Raw genomic sequence first — 24,354 nt, 5'->3', positions numbered from 1 at the left:
CCAGATGAAATTTGTATATACCTTCTTTGGTTTGTTGTCACTAAACATAAGGTAATGATTGGTAATTTAGCTTTCTTATACTAGACTATCCACAGTGATTAGTTTTAACAAATTGTGTTTACTCCATCTATGTGATTCCAAAGACATAGTTTGGCATGGTAAAAAAAAAAAAAAAAGAATGACAGATGAAACACAGAAGGAAGGCAGGAAAGAAGACAGAGAAAAAAAGGAAAACAAGAAGAAAGGGAGGAAGGAAAAAAAAGCAAAGAAAGAAGAGTAAAGGAAAGAAGAACAAAAGAAAAATTAAGGCAATTAGTTGTAGGTAGGAATGCATCGTGGTATGTTTGTGTAAATTAAAAGGAAAAAAATAATGACCTAGTCTACTATTTTTATTTCAAAACAGTTATTTTTGTCAATACATCCCTCCCGTCCCCAAACAACCTATGTTAAAGAAAGTTCTATATTCACTGTGAATTTTCATACACGATTACCAATAAAGACTGGCTGTTACACATTAGGAGATATACCTAATGCTAAATGATGAGTTAATGGGTGCAGCACAACAACATGGCACATGGCACATGGATACATATGTAACAAACCTGCACATTGTGCACATGTACCCTAAAACCTAAAGTATAATAATAAAAAATAAAAAAAAAAAGACTGGCTGTTGCAAAATCAGATTTTACCAATAAGTATTTTCACATTTTCATTCACAAAGTAAAAGCATGCACTTAAGTATGTGTTAGATGTGGAAGCATCTCAAATGATCAGTAAAGAGATGTCATCATCAATTACTTTTTTAAAAATAGGAATAGACCAGGGATGAAAAAACTCTGATATTGAATATACGAAATATAATATTTTTGAGAAGTATAGTTTTTTGAGGTTAATAAATTTAGTTTGGAATCAACCGTGAGAAGTTGAAAGACTGGCTGGCTATGTGCATATGATTTTGATAAACTAATTAAGGTGGTTATCACAATGACAGACTGAAAATGCAGCAGGATCAGATCACACATAGGGAGTAAAATTAGATTTCATGAGATTAAAAAATGCATCTGGACCTTAATAGCTTCTTCTGCTGCTTCATATTTGGAATGTAATTTTTGTTTGTATTTTATTCTAGTTTTAAATAAGACAGAATTACAGAAATGCAAGATAAAAATCCTTTGGTGGGGGAATGCTGGCAAATAGATGACCTTTTATGAAATGGTTTATAAAAGAGATAAGGAATTAGACTGGGAATGGTGGCTCACACCCGTAATCCCAGCACTTTGGGAGGACGAAGAGGAGGATCATTTGAGGCCCAGTCAAATCATTTGACCAGCCTGGCCAACACGGTGGAACACTGTCTCTACTAAAAATATAAAAATTCACTGGGCACAGTGGTACATGCCTGAAATCCTAGCTACTTCAGAGGCTGAGGCATGAGAATCCTTTCAATCTGGGACATGGAGATTGCAGTGAGCTGAGATCACACCACTGCACTCCAGCCTGGGCAAGTATAAATAAATAAATAAGAGGGGGAATTGGATAGATCAACAAAAATCAATTAGGTATGAAAATGGAGAGCAACTCTTTTTAGGATGTTTAGATAGTACAGCAGAATTGGCAGATGTACACTAGAATTAAATATTTTGTGAGGTCTAGTTCATCATGGTAAGAAGACATTTTAAAGCATAGCAGAATGATGTTATTTTATATCAACAACCCCCTCTAAAGTTGCAAGGTTTTAATAATTGATCACAGAAAATATGAGAACTCCCTGGGCCAGGAGGAGTTTCTAGTGTCACAGATGTGGGCAGGGTATAGGCTGAGGACACAGCACATTTAGCTCCTGAGAAAGTAAGTTGCCTTTTACCTCTAAGGAAAACAAGACTAGTTCTACTGTAGATATAGTTCATTCTTTGTTCTAGAATTCTAATTTAAAAAGCAACTCATGAAGTCAACAATTGGCTGTTTATTCACATTATATTGTTTTCAGTGCTGTGTTTGACTTCCTCTGAATTCTTTCTTCTTTAGGCATTACATTCTTTCTCAGCCAGGATGAAAGCTGTGCCACAAGAACCAATGGCTTAAGGCTTCAGAGTTTGAAGATGAAAAATAAAAAATTAGCCCTGGGAATGGCTGTTACTAAAAAGTGAAAAAAAGAAAAGAAATGAAAACAGATGATGGTGAAGTTGAGAAATAAAAGGAATGCTTATACACTGTTGGTGGGAGTGTAAATGAGTTCAACTGTTGTGGAAAGCAGCGTGGTAATTCCTCAAAGACTGAAAAACAGAACTGCCATTCAACCCAGCAGTCCCATTACCAGGTACATACCCAAAGGAATACAAATCATTTTGTCATAAAGACACATGCATACTTCTGTTCATTGCAGCACTATTCCCAATAGCAAAGACATGGAGTCAACCTAAATGCCCATCAACAGTAAACTGGATAAAGAAAATATGGTACATACACATCATGGAATACTATGCAGCCACAAAAAAGAATGGGATTATATACTTTGCAAGCACGTGAATAGTGTGGAGGCTATTATCTTTAGCCAGGTAACACAGGAACAGAAAACCAAATAAAGCATGTTCTCACAAGTGGGTGTTAAATGATGAGAACACACGGACACATACGGAAGAACAACAGACACTGGGGTCTACAGGAGGGTGGTGGGTGGGAGGATGGAGAAGATCAGAAAAAATACCTAATGAGTACTAGGCTTAATACCTGGGTGATGAAATAACTTGTACAGCAAACCCCCATGATATGAATTTACCTACATGTACCCCTGAACATGAAAACAAAAATAAAAGTAAAAAAAAAATTAGCTCCAGGAACCAAAATGTCAGCATACGTTTACTTAGTATATGAATTTAACCAATACCATTTTGGTTTTGTAAAAGCTGTTATTGAACTCAAGAAAACCCAAATCACTACATTTTTTATTTTTCATGCTCAAACTGGTACATTTGTCCAACTTGTTGATATCATCTAGTTACTTGATTAAGGTAAATTTTGAGATTTGATCCTGGAGAGAAGACAATTTTCTACAAAGTTAGTAAGGTCTATATAGTTTCAGTCCTGGGTTAGAAAAGAGCCACAGCCTCCTGATTCTATTAAAAATAACACTTTCTTGATGTATTTTGATAATCAGTAAAACACTACTCTGTAAGTACTGTTTTAGTCAGTTAGATATAAAGAAAAACATACATTAAAACATTCAAACTCTGTTTAATGCTTTTTACTCACACACTAACAGTCCAGCCCAGTGGTTCTCAAAATGTAGTATCTAAACGAGCAACATTAGCAAATGCAAATTATCAGGCCCCATCCCAGGCCATCTGAATCAGAAACTTTAATGTAGTATCTAAAACCAGCAACATTAGCAAATGCAAATTATCAGGCCCCATCGTAGGCCATCTGAATCAGAAACTTTAGGTGTGGGGCCCAGAAATCTGTTTTAACGAGTTAGAACCTGACACAAACTAAAACTTAGAAACTTGGAATCTAGCCTATATATTTGCATTGAGTATAATTATTTATATGATGACAGTGTCTTTAAGGTGAGGATAGTACATACATTTTTAAGTCATTGTATTGGTTATTAAGAGGCAACTAATAAATGTGTGGTCCAACTTATAAGAGAAATGGGACCAGAGGCTGGAAAGGAAAGGAAAAAGAATGAAGCCCTTATCCTAGGTTCATGCTTATTATTTGAGTGATTTTGGCCAAGTAATACTCTTTGTAATACACTTCAGTTTCATAATTTCTAAACGCAGAGTTTGGAATAAATAGTTGAGATCCCCTTTACTCCAAAAGTCCATGATCTCATCACGTTTTTCAAAATTTAGCTATGGAGTTTAAATAAATGTCACAAATTTGGGTTCGTGTATACAACGCAATATTTCCTTGGAATTTCAGTGTATTTTCACTAAAATGGCTATTGGCCTCTGATGTAGCTTATTGTATGCTTTCTAGTTGCTGGGTTTATTTCTTTTTAATTCACACAGTTGAATTTGATATGGTTGTTGACATAATTGAGATATTTTTCATTTCTTATTTCTCTGTGACTGGCCATCACTTTCTGTTTCCCCGTCATTTGATTATGCTTAATTTAATGGCATTTAAATTCCCACAGCATTTGGCAGCCTTTCTAATTCTCTCTAAATTACAGAAAAATAAAGGAGAGAAAGCATCCATACATCAGTTACTAGAAAGAATCATCTCTTTGCTTCTTGATGAACTTTTATTTAATTTTCCATTGCATGGTTAGTGTGTGTGTGTGTGTGTGTGTGTGTGTGTGTGTGTGTGTGTGTGTGTGTGGTCCTACTTTAAGACAAGCCAGCCAGGCGTGGTGGCTGAAGCCTATAATCCCAGCACTTTGGGAGGCCGAGGTGGGCAGATCACTTGAGGTCAGGAGTTCCACACCAGCCTGGTCAACATGGTGAAACCCTGTCTCTACTGAAAACACACAAATTAGCTGGGTGTCGTGGCACATGCCTGTACGCCTGTAATCCCAGCTACCTGGGAGGCTGAGGCAGGAAAATCACTTCAACCAGGGAGACAGAGGTTGCAGTGAGCCAAGCTGGTGCTACTGCACTCCAGCCTGGGCAACAGAGTGACACTCGATCTCAAAAGGGAAAAAAAAAACTAACCAAACAGGAAGTCAATAAAGCTAAAGAAAGTGTAATTTAACAGGAAGTCAATAAAGCTAAAGAAAGTGTAATTTTAGGCCGGGTGCGGTGGCTCACACCTGTAATCCCAGCACTTTGGGAGGCCGAGGTGGGCAGATCACGAGGTCAGGAGATCGAGACCACTGTGAAACCCCGTCTCTACTAAAAATATAAAAAATTAGCCAGGCGCGGTGGCAGGTGTCTGTAGTCCCAGCTACTCCGCAGGCTGAGGCAGGAGAATGGCGTGAACCCGGGAGGCAGAGCTTGCAGTGAGCCGAGATAGCGCCACTGCACTCCAGCCTGGGCGACAAAGCATGACTCTGTCTCAAAAAAAAAAAAAAAAAAAAAAAAAAAAGTGTAATTTTAAATCACTTTCATACTTCACAGGCAGTTCCTATTCTATTACTCTGAAAACACATTCATCCATGTATTTCCAATATATGAATAAATTTACATACAGAGACAGTGCAATTTCATTAGATGTTCTTATCTCCTGCAGCAGTGTTTCTAAAAGTTGGATCATGGTCCTATCTCTGCCAGATAGGGTGGTTTCTGAAGTAAAACTTTGGAATTACTAGGCATGTAACTTGGGACCCAGGAGCACATATATTTTAAAACATAGGTAATTTTTATGTGCACTGTATTTGGAAAATGACAAATCACCACCAATTTTCTCATAATACATTATAATAACCTTTGCAATATGCAAAATATTTTAGGTTACAGTATGTCCTCAAATAATGTCTTTCATCATAACAGTAAGAGAAACAAAATCTGTTCCCTGCTGGAGTCACTATGTCGAGTTTGAGACTCTCCCCATGTCTGCACGGGTTTTTTCCAGTAACTCCTGTTTCCTCCTACATCCCAAAGACGCATCTGCTAGGTGAATTGGCATGTGTAAATGGTCCTAGGCTGAGTGACTGTGAGTGTGTGAGTGGCCCTGCAATGGGATGGTGTCTTGTCCAGGTGGGTTCCCACTTGGTACCCTGAGCTGCTGGGATAGACTCAAGCCACCTGTGACCCTGAACTGGAATAAACAGGTTGAAAAAGGAATGAATACATATTATTGTAAAATAAAAATTTATAAAGCATGCAATCATCCTGTGGATGCATTAAAAGACACCATGCAATACAAAAGTGCTCAGCAAATTCACCTTATATGTGCTTGTTTTTGGATTGCATGGAGGCTGGAGGTGCCCTTGACAATCTTCGGTTTGGAAGTATGTATTCGTTTATTTATCACACCACTGCTAAATCTCTGACCTCACCGATTCACCAGAAATTGGATAAATAATTGTCTTGTTTTTATGAGTCTTTCTTAAATGTGTGTATAGCTCACACTTATTTCAGTGTTTAATATTAGAAGCATTTGCGGATTTTAATTTTTAAATTTCGTGATGTTTTTGTGACCGGAAACAAGCCATAGGAACTCAACTTTCATTTATATCCATTAGCCAGTGGTAAAATTGGTTTGTTATACGTTGTTTCACATAAAATCACAGTTTCCAAGAACCTATGGATGAGGTTAGGTGAGGATTTACTGTGTTTTTGATTTGGGCACTATTGGAGAGAGAGAGAGAGAGAGAGACAGACAGACAGAAAGAGAGAGAGAGAAACGTTAATGAGGGCAGCGATTGAGATAAATATCTTTTGTTATTGGTAATCTCAAGTGATGTGTTTTCAAGGCTATTTTATAGATCTTCTAGTTACATTTAAATAGATATCATAAATAAAGTGTATTTTCCCATCTGCTGCACTGATGCTTGAAGCTCTGTGCTGGAGGCAGGTTGATGGCTGTTTAGTGGCATTGGCCTTGACAGCATGTGCAAGGAGCAGCGATATGTGAGAAGTCTTCCCCGCCAAGGTGAGGCAGGTGTGAGGAGCGGTAGCATATGGACACATGATTAACTGGCTGGGTATGTATTACAAAAATAATTCTACCTGAAGCTAGTTAAAGTTAATTATCCTACCTTGCCTTATGCCAGATAGAATGAATTCATTTTTTTTCTAAATATGTGGTTTATTTGGCACAATTCGGGTGAATGTAGTTGAGATGCTTTTTACCCGTATTAATAAGCATTTCATAATGAATACTTTGTCCTTTGGCTGTATATACAATATAGAAAAAAAGAAAATTTGAATTTACAATATTTTTGAAATCCAGATTTGCCCTTTATTCAATAATTATTTTAGTCATAATGTTTTCTACTTCTTTTATTTGAGTGACTATTCGTTAGCCTAACTTGGATTAGGTTGGTGCAAAAGTCATTGAGGTTTTTGCCATTTTTGCATCCACCTAATACCATATGAGGAATGCCACTCTCATTATTTCTGATAAGATGTGTCTTATCCGCTTTTTGCTTATCAGCACAAAATCAATTTCAGTCAGTTTTTAGTTTTAATAGTTGTAAAGTACAAATGAAGATTTTTTTCCAAACTGAGGTAAAGTGGTTTTCGTTTTTTTTCTATGACATGTAGGCAGAGTGAGTTTGCAAATGTTGCAGTCCCTCTCTTTGTTTAGTTCACGTGGTTTTGAAATATGTAAATAACAGAGACAAAAGATATTAAGACATTTTTATAAAAGGTGCAAGTTATCACATCTTATCTATTGTAGGTATAAAAAAATTCATGTAAATTCAGTTAGCATCTATTCCTTCATTTGTTTATTCATTTAGTCAACAAACATTTTCTTAATATTAGATCAGTTAGTTTGGTTGTAGATAACTATATATATATGTATACACACACACACACACACACACACATATGCATCTATCTATCTATGCTATTACATGTGTAATAGAAGGAATTTGATGATTTGGAAGGACTAGGGGAGCCAGCTCCTCATTGGGCATGCTGACCTAACACCCAGTAGACTACCACAGCATGTGCCTAACTAAAGAATGGGCACCTCTGGGAAGTACCAGAAGATGCAGGGGTCAGGATGCCACTGTCCCATCGGCTCGCTCCATGATCGCTCAACCCTAGCTGAGGGTGAGAAAGTTTCCCACAGAACTGGGCCTGCTAGCTCTGCATCTCCTTGTTGCCTCTTTTCCTGCTTTAATCAGTTCCAAATCCAGATCTCTTTTTTCCAGCATCTAAATCTAATCCGCAGCTCTAGCTTCCGGGAAGTCAGGGAAATGTGGAGGTTTTGTGCTACATGAGGGAAAACTAGAAGGAAGCTGAAAAAGATGTTGAGATGTGTTTCAGGCACACACAGGGTAGATGGGGGATATAAGGTTGGCAAGATACACAATGTGACAGCTGTCCTCATGAGGCTTACAGTCAAGTGGAGAAGACGAAAGTCAATCATCAACAAAAAGTCTCTTGAGGTGACTCTGTTCAATGTTACAAATTAGTACATTCGTTGCATGGCTTTCTCCTGGGAAAGATGACTCAGATTGAAGTCAGAAGGATGAAAAGAAATCGGTACCTGGGTAGACTGAATCAGGGCAAGGGGCCTCCCATGGTTTGCAGAGGGCCCAAGGTCCAGGCAGGAGCCCTGTGTGGCTGGAGAGAGGAGCAAATGCCAATGTGAGCAGAGTGAGCCGGGGAGCACAGAGGTGCAGGCCCCAGCAGGAAATCAGTAGGAAGCAAGGGGATGACACAATCAGACAGGGATTTTGAAATAACGATTTTGCCTGGAATCAGGGCTTCAGGTAGAGAAGTGTGTTTCAACCTCCCATTGTTCATACCTTTGTGCTCCTTTGTTTGGTTAACGTTTGTATCTTTTTGAGAAAACGGAATTTCTTGAAAACCAGCATTTTTTTTTCTTTTTGGAGACAATTTAAGTGTCTTGGGGTGAAGGGAGAGCGGTGGTTTGGAGGGAGAGATGCTTGGAAGGTCAATGAGGTTCTGGGGCTCCCCAGTCTGTGTCGACAGTGCCACAGTACCCTGGGTTGGTCATAGAATTTCCAGGAAGGATCTGATGATGGCTGATGAGCTTGTATGTGCTCAGCACAGCTACACGTACTGTGGAAACTGAGGGGAAGATGCAAAGAAAGGAGTCTTGCGATCTCTGAAATTAAGCTGCTAACTCTTCCTCCGTTACACTTAGCTAGTGTAGCTAAGGGAATTATCATGTTATGACCTTTTCTAGTAGCTTTACCTTACATCCTGTTGTTTCTGCCTGTCCAAATTTACTTGCACTGGGATTAAAGTATCCTTCCTTCTTGCATTAATTGCTACGTCCATCAATTCTGGTTATTTTTGGTGTATCTAATGAAATAACTTAGTTTCTTTAATTTAAAAACCTGCATGTCAATCCCCAGTTATCAATCCCCAATATCAAATAATTATTTCGGATGCTTTTTTTTAGCATCATCTGAAAATTACTTGTTTATTATTTATTTACTAAGAATCGCTATGTTTTGTTCTTTCTATGTCTCTTTTTAGTCGTAATATTTTACATCATAATCAGTGTTTTTCAATTCACCATAGCAACATAAAAAATTTTTATTGGCTATAACCTGGAAATAAACATCATTTTTAAGAAAAAGGACAATGTGATACATAATATACCAAACAATTTTATTTGCCATATGTACACCAAAATAATGCACACATACATATATATGTATATATGATATAGTTTACTCTCTCTTCACACATGCAAACATGCACAGCCACATATACATCAGGTGAGTATGCCAATGTAGTACACCAAATATTTGTTAATCCAAGAGGGTAAAGACAATTAGAAAATTCTTAAGTTTCTATTAGAATAATGATCTGTTCATCTGATATCAGAAGGTATTAAACCTAAAACCTACATATAAATCTCAACTTTATAAAGGCAAAACTTACAAAATTAAATACTTTTGAGAGTCAGCACCCATTTCATCTTATAAATCTTAGATGATTTTTTGTTTTGGGGACCCCTACTATCTATTCCCTGACTTCCACTTTAACATTCACTGATTTTTTTTCTCTAGAATTAACTCCGTCCCCAAATTTTGAGTCACATCCTATGGTTATGGTTGACTCTATGTCCACCTCCAGGTGAGTGATTCATGTTTGACTAATCCAGACATTTAGTGACCACATATACTAGTATGGCCAAGCAACTACATCAGAGACAATTAAATGTAATTATGGTTAGTCTTTTCAGAGAGATGCCTTTTCTTGTCTCTTAAAATTAAACCTGCAAAAGTATAGATTTGGAGCTGTTAAAGATCTGACTGCCACTTGGAATTAAATTAGAAAGATAGAGAGGGAACATGTCAAGCAACCTGAACAGAAGACATGATGAGCTTCTGGATTAAGCATTGTTTGGATTAAGACACGCTTGGGGTTTTCAACTATGTCAACAAATAGTCCTTTTCATTTAAGAAAATTTGAATTCCATTTACAATGCATTGGATTCATAGCAGTTCTAAAATTAATAGCAAATATAATCTTCACAAGCAGTAATTCTTAAAGAAAAATAGTTTATTAAATAAAAAATAAACTTCCTTTTAAGAAAAACCAGGGAATTGATATTTTATTATTCATTATTAGGATAGCAAGTTGCATTCAGTTTTTAGCTATCAAATACGTATTGTATATAAAAGGGAAAGAAGGGAATATACATTATCACATCCATGTGCACATGTGTTGTTAAGACTACAAGTGGAATATGTGGAGGCTTTTTCTGTATCTGTGTTGAAGGAAACTACTCCCCAATACATTTTATAGTCTTATCCATTATATCTATTTTGGAAAGATGTATCCTATGATACATATTATATTTATTATTTATTAATGTCATAATATTAAATAATTTTCCCAACTACTAGTTACCAACACAAAATATTTAAAGTGATAATGAAACTAAGTTATTCACTATATGTGCATGAGTATATATACATATACTCTGAATATATACTCAGAAGGGAAACAATAGAAATGGGATTTTGTTATATTGACCACATTTGTAATCTCTAGTAGGAATCCAGGCTCTAACATGGTAATACCCAAGATAAATATCGTTTTTATATTTCTTATATGTTTTTACCCATGCTGAACTAAAAAACACTGGTTTCCTAATCAATGCTAGCAGGTTATTTTAGAGATTAATTACAATTTTTTTGGAAATTCAGAAGCAGAATTTTGGTGTCTAGAAAAAGTATTCATCTTGTTAGAGTCATGATACTACTGGAATTTGAGGCAATTCCGTACCGTACACAGACCTGTGTTCCCCTGAGAGTCCTCTTATTCTTCTAGCCATATACAGTATGAACTTGAACTCTGCTGCAAATTTAGGCTACAGAGAACTTTTCTTTATAAGTTCTGAGTTAGCTATGACAATTTTATTATATTTCTGGAAGTTCAGGTGAGTTAATCAATGTACTTTGTTTACTAAAGATGGTATTGAGATATTGTAGTTTATGTAGATCTCTATTCTAAGGGAGAGAAAGTCTTCAAAAATTGTTGTGGTGAATTTTGAATATATTATTGCATTCTTATTTAATAACCCAGTCATAATTATTAAGATAGATGAATATTTCAAAATTTTAGTTCAGTTTTATCAAGACCTGCGATGATGCCATACCCTGAGGAAAAATATTCTTCTTATTATTTTTATTACTTTTATTTTAAGTTCAGGGGTACATGTGCAGGTTTGTTACAACTTGTGTCATGGGGATTTGTTGTCCAGGTTATTTCATCACCCAGGTATTGTGCCTAGTACCCATTAGTTATTTTTCCTGATCCTCTCCCTCCTCCCACCCTCCACCCTTCGATAGGCCCCAGTGTGTGTTGTTCCCTTCTTTGTGTCCATGTATTCTCATCATTTAGCTATCACTTGTAAGTGAGAACATCCAATGTTTGCTTTTCTTTTCCTGAAAGCTGGAGGCATCACACTACCCAACTTCAAACTGTATTACAGGGCTACAGTAACCAAAACAGCATGGCACTGATACAAAAACAGACCCATAGACCAATGGAACAGAATAGAGATCTCAGAAATAAGATCACACACCTATGGCCATCTGATGTTTGGCAAACTTTGAAAATTATTATTAAAAGATATTAGGTCCACTTTTAGGTACTGTGGTGTGTTAGTCCATTTTCACACTGCTGATAAAGACATACCTGAGACTGGGAAGAAAAAGACATTTAATGGGGCTTATAGTTCCACATGGCTGGGGAGGCCTCAGGATCATGGCGAGAGGCGAAGGGCACTTCTCACACTGCTATGAAGAAATACCTGAGTCTGGGTAATTTATAAAAGAAAAAGATTTAATTGACTCAGTTCTGCATTGCTAGGGAGGCCTCAGGAAGCTTACAGTCATGGAGGAAGGCAAAGGAGAAGCAGGCACCTTTCTCACAGGGCAGCAGGACAGAGTGAATGCTGAGTGAAGGCGGAAACCCCTTATAAAATCATGAACTCACTCAGTATCACAAGGACCACATAGGGGAAACTGACTTCATGATTCAACCTGTTCTCCTTTTTGACACGTGGGGATTATGGGGTTTATGAGGGTTATAATTTAAGATGAGATTCTGGGTGAGGACACAGCCAAACCATATCAGCAGGGCTAGTTTCCTTTTGCCCAAATTTCAAGCAGTGGTATATGGGCCAAAGATGGCTCCACATGCCAAAGGTGGCGTGAGGGCTCCAAATGTTGTCCTCATCCAGAGATGAGAGGTTGTAAAAGTGTCATGCCCTGGTCACCTTCACCTACTTAGTTATGAACAGGACTAGCTACTTCAGAGGTGCCCTCAGCAGTGATACACAGAAACGTTTAAGGCCTCTTCCAATATTCCAGCCTTAGTCCTTGATATGGTTTGGCTGTATCCCCACCCAAATCTCATCTTGAATTCCCACATGTGGTGGGAGGGACCCAGTAGGAGGTAACTGAATCACGGGGGCAAGTCTTTCCTGTGCTGTTCTTATAATAGTGAATAAGTTTCATGAGATCTGATGGTTTTTAAAAAGAGGAGTTCCCTGCACAAGCTCTCTCTCTTTGCCTGATTAACTGTATGTCTATGGTAGGCAGAATAATAGTTTCCAAAGCTATCCAAATTTTAGTCACTGGAACTGTCAGTGTGTTACTTATACGTCAAAAAGAGTTTTGCAGGTGGAAAGAAGGTTGCTAATCAGTTAACATCGCATATATAGATTACCCTACATTATCTCCATGGGGACAGTGTAATCACAAGGGCCCTTAAATATAGAAAATTAAGGCAGTAGAGTTGGCAGTAGAATAAGCAGGACTTGACCTGCCATTGCTGGCTTTGAAGATAGAGAAGCGAGCACAAGCCAAGGATTTCAGGCAGGCTCTAAGAGCAGAGAAAGGCCTCGGCTTGACGGCCAGCAAAGAAATGGGGAGCGTAATCCTACAAACACAAGGGACTAACTCTGCCGACAACTTGAATGATCAAAGAAGCAAATCTCCTGTAGAGCCTCTTAAAATATTACAGTTGTAGCCACATGAGAGCTATGTCAGGCTTCTGACCTCCAGAATTCTAAGATAATAAATTTGTATTGTTTAAACCATTGTTAGTCATAATTTGTTACAGCAACAACTAACACAACGCCACTACTCTTGAGACTTGGATTTGATGCTCTGATAGGGGCTGGGTCCGATTGCATTCAGTTTGTCTCATACAACACTTGATTAGTGCTCTTATCAACAGAATTCTGATCAGCCGTATAAGGCCAATCAGCAATATTGATCTCAGCCATGCACACCAGAATCCTGCACTCAGCCTATTGAATAAGCCCCCAGAAGAAGTAGCGTGTCTTATTTCAGGTAATCATTTATTTTCACTTCTCATCTTATGGTGCATATGCACTGCTCCACCTGAACGCTGTTAATTAAGACAGCAGAAAGTGCTGATGACACATATCCTTCTCCTTGTTGAGCCAAGATGTAGATAATGGGTTATTAATTGCAACTCATACAAGAATTGCTGATATAGGGCTTATGCTGTCTCAGAGGGGATACAGGTTACCCTAGTTTGGAAATTGTTGAGCTTGTTTTGGATCGGTATTATGTTGATTTGGTTAGGCCTCAAGAACAGAATCACCACATATTTGCAGATTCAATAGCCATGCATACATAACCGAAGGCCAGTTGGGAGTCAGAAGCAGCACTTGAATTGTTATCAGTTCAAATGAAACAAGGTTGTCCAGTCTGTGCGTTTGTGCATGCACAAAACAAGTCTGCATTCCTGAGCTGTGGTTGATGATAAAAGGCCTAGCAGGTCCAGCCATGCCTGCTGCTTGACTCAGGTGGATCTCTCTCCCCATGCTTCTGAAGCCTCAGGTGTTCCCTCTTTAGGTGTTGCAATTTCTTCTCTCCCAGGTTGCTACTCTGTTTTTATAAACCCATTCCTCACCTGTACCCAGAGGTTTTGTCCAGGTGAGTCCGGTTTCATGGAGCTGGGACACAAATAAGGTTCCCATGGGGGGGGGGGGAAAGGTTTTTTATTGAGCACCTATTATAAGCCAGCTGCTTATACTTGCTATGTGGGTTTACCTTAACTATAATCTTGGGTATAAATTTTATTATTGATATTTTACAAACATGGAAGTTGTAAGAAAGGCTTAGTGACTTGCTCAAGTCTGACATTACTTAGCCTTCTGATCTCTGTTGCCTTTTTAGATGGCTTGCAATAAAAAAAAATTCAATACATTAAATTGAATGGGTCGATGTGATTCAAAAGCCCCTGTCTCCTCCTTTATAATATACTGCCTTCTACTCCAAAAAAGGATAATGGAGAATCTCTGTTAAATGAAAACATATAAATATAAACATACAGAAACATATACCTACAGTTTTCTTTTTTCTACCATTCTGTCCTGTTTTAATAAAAACAGGGAATCATTTAGCAATTTATGTAACTCCCAAGAAAATTTTTCCAGGCATAAATATAGGTACTTATTGTGTATACAAAACATGTATATGAAATGTACATTTATTGTACACTACAGAAATCAGGCTATACAAAAATGTATATATATTTTTATATATTTGTAATAAAACACCTATGCAAACTATACAAAGCGTGCATGACACCAACATAATTATTTTACTAAAATCAATTTAATAAATAATGTTAAGTTATTTAATACTAAAATAACTGCCACGAATTGAGCACATAGTATGTGCAATGCCTTGTGCTATCTATGGTATAAATATGACATCATAAAAAATTAGCTGACAGGTATTTTATCATCCCCATTTTATAGATGAGACACCTGAAATCCTATGAGGATATGTAACAAGAAGCAAGTATTCAAACACAGGTTCACACTAAAGAGTGAAGAAAAGCATTGTTTGAATAATGTTGCCTTCCTATGAGCCAGAAATTAAAGAGAGTTAGTGGCAACCTTGGTAACAGAATTGCATTAAGCTTGTTGTCTTTATATCACCTAGAAAACAGTATCAGACATGAGTAGTCACCAACACAGATCACATTCCATACTGAGACATGGTTAGCCTGCATTTGCAGCTAAGAGATTCATAATAATGAATATACGGATGCTATGGGAAATGGTTTTAAATTACCAACTATGCAAGGGATCTGTGGCCATCATCAGCAAAACTTGCTGCTTGTCCCACAGCTATTATACCTCCCTGAAGTGCTTGTTTCATTCTATGTTTATGGCTGTAAGTGGCATCATTAGAAACCAAGGAACTCTCCTAGGATTGAAGTTCCTGAACTGCCTATGTTACTACAATATGTCTTAAAACTTCTGATGCTGTGGTACAGTCTCTGCATCTCAGCCCCCTTTTCCCTTCTTCACCCCAAAACTTATCAGATCTCTATTTTTAGGTACCCATTGCTTACATTTTCCTTATACACCTAATATGGTTAGGCTTTGTGTCCCCACCCAAATCTCATCTTGAATTGTAATCCCCATAATCCCATGTGTCAAGGGAGAAACCAGGTGGAGGTAATTGAATCATGGAGGCAGTTTCCCCCATGCTGCTCTTGTGATAGTGGTTGAGTTCTCACGAGATCTGATGGTTTAATAAGGGGCTCTTCCCCCTGCCCCCGCCATACTTCTTCCTGCCACCTTGCGAAGACGGTGTTTTGCTTCCTCTTTGCCTTCTGCCATAATTGCAAGTTTCCTGAGGTCTCCCCAGTTATGCTGAACTGTGAGTCAATTAAACCTCTTTCCTTTATAAATTACCCAGTCTCAGGCAGTTCTTTATAACAGTATGAAAACGGACTAATAAACACCCATATACACCCAGATTTGGTTGGATATATCAACAAAAGTGCAACATTGAAATCCTCTGGGTGCTCAGCTTTTCAGAAGAATTTCCATGTGACGGGGGGAGATAGGTAGTTCAGGGGACTTAAAATAGGCCTGCACAATTGTTCCCTGACATGGACTCCCACCATCTGCACACAAGCCCATGCTGGTCCTCACTTCAAGGCTCTGGTTAAGCACTGAAGAAATAAGTTATCCTCTTGATCCTTTTGAGATTAGCTGAGTTGTACAAACACTTATGCCAAATGCTTCTCAAATTTTAGTGGGTTACCAGAGTCCTGGGGGGCTAGTTAATATACTGTTTACCAGTGCCCACCCCCAGATTTACTGATTGGGCAAGTCTGTGACAGGCCTAAGTATTTACAGCTCTCACAAGTTCCCAGCTGATGCTAATGCTGCTGGCCCACAAACCACACCTTAGGGGCTACTGCTGTCCACTAAGGCACTCAGAAAGGATGCATGGAAGAACCAATGTTCTCAAAAATGACAGCCCTCCAATTATGCTATGGAAAAGCATTCTACCAGGTCTTCCTATCCTACCACCATCTACAACTTCTCTGACAAAATGAGGCTTTCTGTGTTACAAAATATATAGAAATATGTGTAAGACTATTTCTCATTAGTTCTCAAACCTAGCTTCATATTAGTATCAGATGGAGAGATGATTCACAAATGCTCAGATACCACTCCCCAGAGTCTGATAAATCAGTCTGGCTTGCTGTGGTGGTATCAGCACTATTTTTGGTGACTCCTGTTTCCAGGTGATTCAAATATACAGACGGGCTAGAACCACAGCACACCCAAAAGTGGAGGCCCGAGTCTCTTTATTACTTTTCTCTCCTTGTTAGGTCCTCCACTGAGGGGTAGGGGTGACATCAGATTAGAAAAAGGAAGCACCAAATCAGCAAATTAGTTTTGCCTTTCCTTTTCTCAGTTTCTGTTTGTGATGTTTTGGCCACAAAGCCTGCTCCCTTTTATAATGGTAGCAACACCTCTTTATTCTTATTTTATTCTTATTTACTATGGGTCAATGCTTTCTTAAGCTATAACATAAGTTGTTTCATTTTGTACTTATAGGTGGTTACTAATTCAGATGAGCAGTATTAATTTTTTAAAAGTGGAAGATGTTATTTTCAGCCAGTAGATGTCTGGGAAGATATCAGCTGTTTTGTAAGGGTACATGCCAATGATGATTCTGCCTGATGAATCATCAAAAAGCCCCCGATGAACATTCAGTCATTAACACCAATACAATAGACAGTTCTAATAACCAGTTATTTTGAGTATATTATCAATATATATCTCTGAGACATTTTTTAAAGAAAACAAAACATCAACCTCTTATTTGACACTTTTGTTTTTTACAAACAAATCAAGACAAATATTCTGATCAATATTTACACATTTTGGAGTTTTCTCTGCCAGGGATAATAAATTAACAAAACATTAAAAATTGGAATTAGGATGAAAACAAAGGAAGCCAAGATGGATAGATAATGGCTTTTGCTAACATGCAGTAGGAAAGTTAGTAATTGAATATTTCATGATTCTTTCTTAAATATTTGATGTAATAGTGTAACAATAAATATTTTTCAATATGCAAGGACAAGAAAAGTTTTACAGCTTGAAAGTATTTAGAAATATTTATACATTCTATCTATAACTAAGATTTAATCAAATATAGTTTAATCAAATATAATCTCAATATTTATAATTTTTAATGACTAATTCTGCCTTTGAAAAAACTGAATTGTCTATTATGTTTTTGCAGAAGCATTGATGAATCAGTTTATGAAATAAAATACCTATAATGATTTTTAAAAATCCATTAGAGTAAGAGTTGAAATTTTCTATTATCTTTTTTCATTGACTTATTCTTAGTATGTACTCTTATAATTTTATAAAAAGGTATTTTAAAGGAGGCAGAAGCTAAATGGAATATAATTCTCTTTTAGAAACACCTGCAATAGACATAATTGTTCAATTGACTTGAAGTTAAGGGATGTCTGATTGTTATTTCACATATATTAAAATTCATGAATGGCAGTGACATTAAGATGTCTCCAAAGCAACTATTGCCATTGTATCCACAAATGATTTTTATTATTAAACTTCATTATGTAATGAATATCTTTGTGTCACTGCCCTTTTTGTAACCTATCTTTGTGAAGTTAGAATTCACTTTTGAAATGGTTTTCCTTTCAGGATGTGTTCACATTTCATTCATGTTCATCATTATTCTTTATGGAATATATTGATTTAATGAAGCACAGAATAGATTATTTGTTTCTAAATAAAGATTTACAAATATTTACCCTAAGCACTAAATGGGAAAATCAGGTATACATTAATTAGGATAGATAAAAATGTTAGCTGATTCTTCAAGATTTTTGCAAGTCAGATAATATTCTTTAGCCAATGTCTATACAAAGCCTATATGATAAATGAGCCAAAAGTTAGTTTGTTTGAAACTTTGATTGTGAATTCTACCTGGAATGATTTGAGTCTATGGTAAATGGAGTAAGCATGTGTAATGGAAAGTAGTTATGGTTCAGGAGAAAGACTGTGAGCCTCAGAGTCAGATGTAGATGTAGATGGGCTCCATAATCTGGAAGTAATTTTTAACCTCATTAAGTTCCAGAAATTTTTAAATTAAATGTCCTCATAAGAATATTATAAAAATTGAAAAGATCATGCATATAACACATTCATAATGCTCAACATATGAAAGTCATCTTCAATTAAGCATTTATTCAACAAATACCTTGTGAGCAGCTGCAAGGGCAATCTGGTAGACAGAGGATACCATTTTAATCAGATAAATTTAGTTTCTGTCCAGTAGAGTGTAGACCTGACAGTCAATAGTTTTTACCTCCCCTGTTTTCTGTCTTCATACACTGTTCTGTTTTATTCATTAAATGACATTATATCGGGTAGAAATTTCCCTACCTGAGAAGAGGCCAAATAATTCCTAGAAATGACATTGATTGATTTAAATTTCAACAATTATGCATGATATAATATTGATAGTTAATAGCCCATAAGTTAACTGGACTTTTTTGGAAATCAAATAGTAGCTAATACTTTCCCCACTTCTGGGGATATAATACTAACCAAGACAGAAATTACCCAATGCACTGTAAAGTTCATTGGAGAAGAGGGGTCTTACATATTGCAGATAGTTGAATGACCAGTATCTAGGGGGAGAGAGGAGGCAGAGCTGCTTGTGTAACTAGGTGTAAGTGGTGCTTTTTACAGAGGCAAATGAGATTGGTACACTGGAAAAGCAATGGATTTTTTACAGGGAGTGTTTGTTTTGGTGGAAACATCTATTCAGTCATCTTCAGATGGGTCTGATTTGAAGCACACAAAACGTTTAACTTACAGACACTAATTGGGCAGTTAGATGATAGTCAAGCACTTGAAGTTGGGATTTGGTATGAATTTGGACTCCATCTGTTAGAGGTGTGAACTTGAGTTCCTCTCTTTTCTAAGCCTCATTTTCCTCATTTGTAAAGTGGTGATTATATGGTATTCAGAAGGATTAATAGATAAATCAGTGAAAGCTCTTATTCTCAGTATTGGCTCACACTAAGAACTCAACACGTTTCAGTTATTGAGTTATGGTTTCGAGTACTATATGGATCAGGACATCGGAGACATTGCCTGGATTATAAGCATGGATTTCAGAATCCTAGACCCACAGGTGGTAAACAATCTTATGGGAAGGCAAAAGGCTGTTGACAGTGAAGGAAGAACAAATACGAGACTGATCCTTATCCCTAGAAATAATAGTTGATAATTAGAGAAGGCAGAGCTGGCGAACGAAGCTGAGGAGGATCATCAAAAGGAAATGGAGAAAAGCAGAAGAATGGGATAAGGCTTGAAAAACAATGAGTCCAGGAGGAGGACGTGGTTACCTCTGTCAAGCCATGCCAGATGGCAAAATGAAGAATAAAAGGTATGCTTTGGATTTGCAACACAGGAGTTGATGATGATCTTGGTGAGAGCTTGTCAGAGGGGAGGAAATAGGGCAAAGAACCCATACCGGAGTGGAAAGGGAAGAAGTGGAAGAAACTATTACAAACTACTCTTAAGATATTTGGTTGTGATATTTTCAAAAAATGAGAAATTTAACTATTGTTATGTTGAGTAGTATGGTAAATTTTTTAATTAACTGGAGCCTTTTTAATGCTTTTAAGTAGAGGAAAACTGCTGCTTTTCTTGGCAGGTGGATTTTAAAGAGGGAGGGACAATGGATTGTTGTAGGGCAAGAAAGTAGTTGAAATGAGGAGTCGTGGTATCTCGCCTCAATCCTAGAAGAAGCAGGAGAGAATAGGGTAGAAGGGCTGGAGGGCATGACGAAGCGGCAGAACAGGTGTGCCTTTCTGAAGTGGTGATGAGAGGCAGTGCAGCCAGTCAGCTGGAGACCAGGAATATGTGCTCAATGAGCTATTTAGGATTTTCATCAAACACGTTTCAACTCATCATAGCTAAAGGTCAGCAGCTATAAGTTATATATTTTTCCCACCTGTAAAGGACATTGAATGGATGTTGAAAGCTCAAGATCCGTTTCATTAGATTGGAACAGAAGTCTTAATAATTTGAACAGAAAATGTAGCCTAACAGAGGCCTTTTGTCTCTCCCAAATTCCACACAGCAGGGGTGTTGAAGTCAGTAAAGCCTTAATTTCACCCTTCAGTGTCTCACAAGACTAAGAACCTCAATTTTGATGAAAGGGATGGAAAGGTTTTATAAAATTTTCTACCTGAAATGGAACAATTTTTATCCTTCTGAGTTTTCCACTTTACAAAAGCATTGCTTTTACAACAGGCTGCCTTTGCATCCATTTTACTGAGGAAAGACAATGGCTTTTATGGCAGCCCCTGCTGCTGGGCTCTCGAAGCTTCAGTTTTCCCCCTAGCAAGGCAAAAACAGGAGGCCTGAGCCTGGTAACCTTAAAAATGGTATAAAATTTAAATTGGAATTTCAATTTCCTCATTGCTTAAAAATTCCTGGTAGTTAGTGTGTCCAGTCATTTCACTGACTTAATTTCATTCTAAATTTTAAACACTGACCATCTCCAGAGCTTCTAAGTATTTCTTGGATAATGAGTTTTTGATAACTTGGTAAAATTTTCTTGGGTCTTACCTTTGATATACCAGGAAGAAGAAGAATATATGGAGCATAGTTTGGCTATAATTATAATTATATATAAATATATATAAATATATATTTATATTTATATTATATATGTTTAGTATAATATATATTATAATAAATATATATAATATATTTATATATTTAATATATATTTATATTATATATTTATATACTTTAAATATATATATACATTAAATATATATTTACATACTTTAAATATATATTTATATACATTATATATATTTAAATATATATTTATATATAATATATTTAAATATATATATAATGTATATAAATATATATACACACACATATATATGCCTGTATGCATTTTGTAATGTATTTAAAATCACCAACTCTATGTTTAATGTTTATGATGAAATATATTAATGTAAGGAGAAAATACTAAGTTACCACACAATCCTAAAAATAAAAAGAGTAATTGCATTGTCATCTACACTAGCTCAGATTTTTGTTTGTGTGTTTTTTATTTCATTTTCCTCTAACATCAGAATTTCCTAGGACTAAGTTTGATAATTATACGCACCTTGCTGGGAAGATCTACAGGGAAACAAAGGCCAGTGTGCTCTGTGAAGGGCCCAGATACTTGGATTTACAATTATTTGATAAAAGTATTCAAGATGTGTATATAATACACATATGAGTAGATTATACATTATATAATTATATACATTATACATAATATATACAATTATATGCATTATGTATTATACATTATATGCATTTATAATACATATATATACTATGTATTATATAATATGTTTATGGGCTATTTTTAAATCACAGGTGTTCTTGGGATACTGGCAAAGGAAAATTTCAATGACTTAATACTTTAATATTTAAATATATGGTAAAGTAATATAGTAAGTAACACAAGGAAAATCAGTGAACGGCACCTCAGATAATGATGATGTGTGGATGGACACAATCAGGTGTGCTATAGGTGGTTGCACAGCTTGGACAAAAACGACTGCCTCAGGGCAAAATGGAGCTGAAATTAAGGACGTGCTGAATTCCTCATGTCATGGGCTCTGGCCTTCTGTTCTATCTCTGTTGGGGAATAACTACTATACTCTTCACAAAGCCAGCATGTGGTCTACGTGCTATAACTGGGAAATTGTATAAATGTGAGGGTCCAAAATTGTGAGCACTGATTGAAAGATGCCCTTTGAAAATCACCAGGAATCAGAATTTTGTTTGGTTGCTTTAATTTTTCTATATCTTCAATCGGCTCTATGGTTACTTAAGGATATTATAGTAGAAAGACTTGTTGAAAAATAAACAGGAATAAGGTGTAATGTCAAGCAACCTATAGCAAACGCAAGATCACAGTAGCAGTTACACGAACACATACACATTTTTTTCAAATGAGCACATGATTTATTTGAAAAGTCTATTTTAACTGCTAGAGAATACTCTAGGTATTGTGATTTTATTTTTACAACATGTCTCATTCAGAGGCATTATCAGTAAATCTTTTACATTACAATAACATTAGACACCTCAAATTTAAGGAGATTTAACACTTTGAGTAGATAAACTTACAGTGTGATGACATTGTAGCCACATTTTTTTTTCAAGGCAAATATGATCTGTAAGTCAAGTTGTATTGACCAGAGAAATTTTTTTGTTGTTGTTTTATATAATGGAGGCTTTACGTTTGTCAACTGCTGGATTCTCAAGCTAAGATGGAAGGCATTTATTGCACTTGATATGAATACATTTTAAGATACTTGTATTATTTAAGATAAGCTAAACTGCTATGACATTTTGGACCCAAAAGATGTAATGGTAGAACATACTGGAGTTTTTAAGTACATTCATACAGCAATCTAATTTGGACCAATACCTTCCGTGTTGTAGTTTTGATTTCCTGAGGAATGCATTCTCAACGCAGGCCATATCATCTGGGGGTGAAGATTTTCTCGGTTGGGGGGTGTAAGAGGTGAAAACAATGTTACAATAGTCTGTGGCCCTCCAAGGAGCCACAGTTTATAAACATATATAGCATACCCATGTTATTAAAATTTTATGGAGAAGTAGGATTAGGAAAAATGTCTAAAAAGTTCTCTGTGGGAAAATTAAGAATGGGGTCAGGGGAGTGTTGAGAAACTCTAGTGGGGGCCTTGTTCTTGCTTTTTGCTCCCATCTGGCAGAAGATGATAGGGAACACAGGTATGCATCCTTAGGGAAGCCTTATGACAAAGCCTGGAAGTGGCAGGAACCTCTCACCCATATCCATTGGCTAAAACTCAGTCACATGACCGTAGCTAGCTGCAAGGGAGGCTAAGAAATGTAGTCTAGCTGTGTGTCTAGGAACAAGAGGAATATTGGTTGTGGTAGCTGTATAGTGTCTTTTAATTCCAATTCATAGATGTGTATGTATCACAAAGTAGGTGTTCAGTGAATGTTTACTGTTTGTTGAACTGATGTATGGATCTCTGTTTTCTTCTAACATGACTTGTATATCCCAGCTCTGTACATCTTGTCAGATTTTTGACCAATTATAGAGAATTATGAGTCCCATAAGAAGAAGAATTATTTCTTTTTAAGTCCTGACACTAGATAACCTACTAGTATTTCCGTGAATTTAGTCCAGGCTTTTGCTGTTGTCTTCCTTTTTTACTCCATTATTTCAACATTAAATATAAATAACTGTATTATTCTATAAATTTGCTTTTATTGCTAATCTTATCTAGACAGTTTGAATGTTATAAAAATTTCTCTTTGAGCTATTGTTTGTATAGATATAAGTCATTTCTAATGGAGAAGCAGTACTTTTCTTAACAGTAACCAAATGGAAAAATGGCAAAATTTCTAGACCACATCATAGTTTTGGATGAATTATGTTGCTAAAGATTATAGATATTTAGACCACCTTAAAATGCATCCTTGGTGTATACAATTACTTTTAGTATGTTCCTTAGATTAACATTCACTCTCTTTTTCCATTTTACACAAAAATCTTCTGAAAAAGTTCCTAGAGATTAATTATTCTACCTACTTCAAAAATATCTTAGTTTGAGATTATATTTGAGGTAACAGGATTTGGGGAGAAGAGACAAAACAAAACACCATTATGACAGTCAAGAGACTTTGGTGTTCGATCTGTCCTCAGTTTGAAACATACAGATCATTAAACCAATCTGTACCTTAATTTCATTTTCAGTAAATACAGAAGCTTCTTTAGTGCAGCTTTACAATTCCTTCCACTTTATTGACAACTGATACAGAAAGGCTTCTCTCTTTCTAAATCTGCTTTCTGTTCTTGAATAATAACAC

At 36.4% G+C, this 24,354-nt stretch overlaps 1 protein-coding gene across 4 annotated transcripts in view; it reads left to right on the top strand.

Annotated features, from left to right (window-relative positions):
• CCDC102B (coiled-coil domain containing 102B) overlaps positions 1–24,354 on the top strand; it is a 340,875-nt gene that overhangs the window by 194,309 nt on the left and 122,212 nt on the right. Inside the window, exon 9 of one of the 4 annotated variants that reach the window (XM_055296863.2) lies at positions 2,029–2,846. The exons of the other annotated variants lie outside the window; for them this stretch is intronic. Coding sequence (XP_055152838.2) covers positions 2,029–2,085 — 57 coding nt within the window. The 3' untranslated portion in view covers positions 2,086–2,846. Of the gene's footprint in view, positions 1–2,028; positions 2,847–24,354 lie in introns of those variants that run through there. 4 annotated transcript variants of the gene reach the window in all.

Source organism: Symphalangus syndactylus, chromosome 1 (assembly GCF_028878055.3).
Source record: "Symphalangus syndactylus isolate Jambi chromosome 1, NHGRI_mSymSyn1-v2.1_pri, whole genome shotgun sequence".
In the NCBI taxonomy this organism is placed as follows: domain Eukaryota; kingdom Metazoa; phylum Chordata; class Mammalia; order Primates; family Hylobatidae; genus Symphalangus; species Symphalangus syndactylus.
This window is presented reverse-complemented; position numbering and strand designations above follow the sequence as displayed.